General features: G+C 43.6%; 1 protein-coding gene across 4 annotated transcripts in view; it reads left to right on the top strand.

The window, feature by feature from the left end:
• The first annotated feature begins 6 nt into the window (after nt 1–6).
• Nucleotides 7–4,138, top strand: part of LOC109921467 (kinase suppressor of Ras 1-like) — a 58,345-nt gene continuing 54,213 nt past the window's right edge. For 3 of the 4 annotated variants that reach the window (XM_048612825.1, XM_048612827.1, XM_048612826.1), the window contains exon 1: nt 7–444. In XM_048612825.1, coding sequence (XP_048468782.1) covers nt 187–444 — 258 coding nt within the window. In that variant the 5' untranslated portion in view covers nt 7–186. Of the gene's footprint in view, nt 1,751–4,138 lie in introns of all 4 variants that reach the window. The other variant, XR_007264893.1, reaches the window with a different exon arrangement.

Genomic DNA, 4,138 nt, shown 5'->3' with positions numbered 1-4,138 from the left:
AGCTGCATTTTTACTTTTGCACGCGCAGTTCGGCTTAATCATTTCAATAGATCTTATTTTCTGCAGTTTTCATGTTTTCTGTGTGAGGGAAACTTTTTTTTTGTGTGGTGGCGGTTGTACTGAAATTAGGGTTCGGGAAGGGAGGAAAGGGGGGAAAACAAATATAACCAGGCCGAATGTTTAGGAATGGCTGAAGAGAACAGCAAGGGTCACAGCAATAAGATAAAGAAAGCTGCGGTTGCTGAGGAAGAGGGGAGTGAGGAAGAGGAGGAAGAGGAGGAGGACGAGGAAGAGGAGGAAGGGGAGCTGAGTTTGGAGAAGGCCCTACAGCAGTGCGACCTGAACCAGGACATGATCGACATCAGCATCTCCAGCCTGGAGGGGCTCAGGACCAAATGTTCCGCTTCCAACGACTTGACACAGCAGGAGATTCGGATGCTGGAGGTAAAACTGCATCCCTTGTCCTCTTTTTTTTGGTAGGGGTGGGGACGAACATCCCGCCTTTTCAAAGAAATATAAACAAACGAGGAGAAATCTGGTGCATATGCAAACTGGGGCAAGTGAGAACAGAGGGGGAAAATCTGTCAGAGACCCTCCACCCCAATGCAGGGGCTGCAAGTCGGGGACGATGAAGCCTCTGAGACTCAGACTTTTAGATTTAAAGCAGTACCGTCTGTTTTTCTAAAGCATTTAGAAAATGGGTGCTTATGAAGGATTTACTTATTAGTCGTAATCCAGATATTTGGCACCTGCATGTATTATGCAAAGTCCCAGAGCACAGAACTGTGTACAACCATGACTGGAGCACACTGTCTGCATTGTTGATTAGGTGTGTAAAGTCATAGAGTTATACAGCACGGAAACAGACCCTTCGGTCCAACTCGTCTATGCCGAACAGAGATTCCAAACTGACCTAATCCCGTTTGCCGGCATTTGGCCCATATCCCTCCAGACCTTCCATACCTGTCTTTTATCTGACCTCAGAGATAGTAGGAATTGCCGATTCCAGTTGTCTGAGATAACAAGGTGCGGAGCTGGTGGAACACAACAGGCCAAGCAGCATCAGAGGAGCGGGAAAGCTGACGTTTCGGGTCCAGACGTTTCCTGCTCCTCTGAAGCTGTATGGCTGCTGTGTTCCTCCAGCTCCACACCTTGTTATCTCTTTTATCTGATCTCGACCGGTTGCTGCTATTGAGAATGAAATCAAATGCGTTGCAATAGTATCCGTTAAGACACAAAATTGTCACAAGGTTGTTGAATTAAAATCCTCGCCCTTTATATCCGGACGTTGAATTTTTTTCCCGTTTGGCAAATTGCTGCAATTATTTTTGTTTGTGAGCGTTTAACCAAGTTGTGTATAATTTTGTATTGCCGTGATGCTTTCTGTGCGTGGAAAACTACACGAAACTTGTCTGGTGGCAGGAGGTCTTAATTTTAAAATGTTACGTGTGTTAATTTGGAGTTTACCCACGATTAGCCGTTTAATTGTGTTATTCACAGTCTTGGTTGGATGTTTTCAACTGAGACCAACAGCTGACGTTAACCCTTAATCCCCAAAACAACACCTGCTGGTGAGCGGAGAGATCTTTTAGCAGCTTTTGCTGCAAAAGTGACTTTATTTGTGCCTGGTTCGTGAGGATTCACAGATACTCCACCGAGATTGTCTGTCCAACTGTGTGGATCTATATATATATAAATGTGTCGCCTTGTAACGAGCGTGTCAGCAGTTTGGTTTTGATGAGTGATCCTGGTAAGCCGCTGTCATAACTCGCCTTGGAAATGTTTAAACCTGTCCAAATAGTAGTGTGCCTTTGGGTCTTTTTGTTTTAGGAAAAAAAAGGGGAAGGACTCTAAGTTTCTCCAGGCATGGTAGGAATGTAATGGTGAATTTTCTGCCTGGCGTTCGGAAGGCTGTTAAATTTTATGTTTTCGAAGATTGCGTGCCGGCCCCTAGGCCCATGTTGTCGGACGCTGACTACAGTACAAGGATGAGATCAGCATAACCTACTTCTCCCGGAATGTACCGTCGCAACACTGCAGCACTCGGGTGCCAGTTGTAAGCAGTTGTATTTTTCAATGAAGACAATGTTTTTTTTGGGGGCAGGAAGGGACAAAGATGGGCCACGTTCCGAGGTTGTCAGGAATTTAGGCTATTCAAGCATTTTTTTGATATTGTAATCTAACGTGTTTTCCAGTTGACTACTAACCAAGATCTCACACCAGTGTTAGCCATTTCTCTGGATAATAGATATTCTCTGGCAGACATGCTTTCTTTTGTGGGTGCTGGGTGGCAGCGGTATGAAAACCCTTCCTGCATTATTGGGGAATGAAGTAATAACTAGTCTCCACAATTGTGTGTTGCGGCTGTTTCTAAAAATAGAGCAGAACAACTCCCCCTCGTTCTAGTGACAACGTGATAAGAATATGCCACAACCTCGAAAAGACTCTCCTTTGCCATTGACGTGATCCGAAAAGCAGTTGAAATATAGTAATTCAGTACCAAATAGTGTTTTTTTTAAAAAATATATATTTTATCTAGTTCTTCACGAAAGTACTTTTGGTCGTGGCTCGGTGATTGAGGAATGACTGTGACGTGCTGGGAATGGTTGCAACGTTGGGTGGGGGGCGGTCAAGGCAGTAGATTACATTGTCCGGGTTTAGTTGAGAATGATTGTGATGCCTTGCCTACTGTATTACATTTATCCAACTTTTTAGTATAAGTTTGGCCTGCATTGTGTGGAATTTGCCTACCAAATGTTGTAATAAGCAGAGAATGTAATTGGATGGCCTGCTTGAGTTTTTTATATTCTCATAACTAATCCTCAGATTTTCTTTGTTTTTCTATATGCATATTTGATCATTTGCGCAAGCCTTGTATAACAGATTTCACATATTTTGGAAGGAATTGTAGCGGGTGTACTTTAAACAATCCAGATTTCAGCACGTCACAAAGCAGAGGACAGCTTATGTTGAATTATGGAGTTATACACATTAGACATTAAATTGCTGTGTAATTTCAGAGCTAATCAGTCATAGTCCACCCATGTAATTGAGGACAGTATCACATTTTTATGGGGTGGAAGCAGACCATGTGGCCTATAGTGCTTGCACCAGCTCTTCAAACACGCATCATTACCTCAGACTAATTTTGCTGCGTTCCCCCATACCCTTCCACACTATTTCTATCCAAACAATCAACCAATGCCCAAGCATATGGCTCAAGGGAATAGTTCAAACAATGTACCATTGTGATTTGTCTATTATCCCATGCATTTTGGAGTCCCCATCTTCATCTTGTGTACCTATAAGACGGTATAACAGTAAAGTATGTGCATTCAAGTAGTATCTTCATTGTTGTAAGATGTCTAAAGAGAATTCGCAGGAGAAATATCAAACAAAATTTAACATCAGACCATATAAGAAGATGTACAAAAGGAAGATCGCGGAGGGACTTGAGTATAGTCGTAGAGGCCCTGATTTTCGCCAAGGCAGAGAGCGTCTCCACTGCAGGGATTACAAAATCCTGCCCCTAAAAAGAGCATCTCTTATTTTCCTTGGGCAGATCAGGGTCGAGCTGTACTTCAAGCACGTATGGTGCCTGGAGGCAGCTGACAGTTTAAGTGAACAGCTGTCTCCACTGACGTCAGATTTTAGAGTGCCTACTGCCTGGAACCTGAATTGTCATGATTAAACAGGTTAGAACGAGTCTATACTCGGTGTGTTTCTTTTGGATATCCATGGTACCCCTTTAGAGAGCTGAGGTAGACATGGCTCCAGGGTGCTTTGGAGTCATAGGTGTCAAGGATCCTTTGTGTGGAAGGAGGTGGATAGTATCAAGTTCTCTTTGGAACTGTTTATTGTGGAGAACATTCCATAAACCCTTGGAACCATCTGAATGATCAAGGTGTGTCAACGTGTCTATGTATGAATGAGTGTGCTTTACTCTAAGTGTTGAAACTGTCATACTAGAAATATATCAGAGACAGTAGGAACTGCAGATGCTGGAGAATCTGGGATAACAAGGTGTAGAGCTGGATGAACACAGCAGGCCAAGCAGCATCAGAGGAGCAGTAAGGCCGACGCTTCCGGCCCAGACCCTTCTTCAGAGACCCTTCTGAAGAAGAGTCTAGGCCCGAAG

Source organism: Rhincodon typus, chromosome 26 (genome assembly GCF_021869965.1).
Source record: "Rhincodon typus isolate 14 chromosome 26, sRhiTyp1.1, whole genome shotgun sequence".
In the NCBI taxonomy this organism is placed as follows: domain Eukaryota; kingdom Metazoa; phylum Chordata; class Chondrichthyes; order Orectolobiformes; family Rhincodontidae; genus Rhincodon; species Rhincodon typus.
This window is presented reverse-complemented; position numbering and strand designations above follow the sequence as displayed.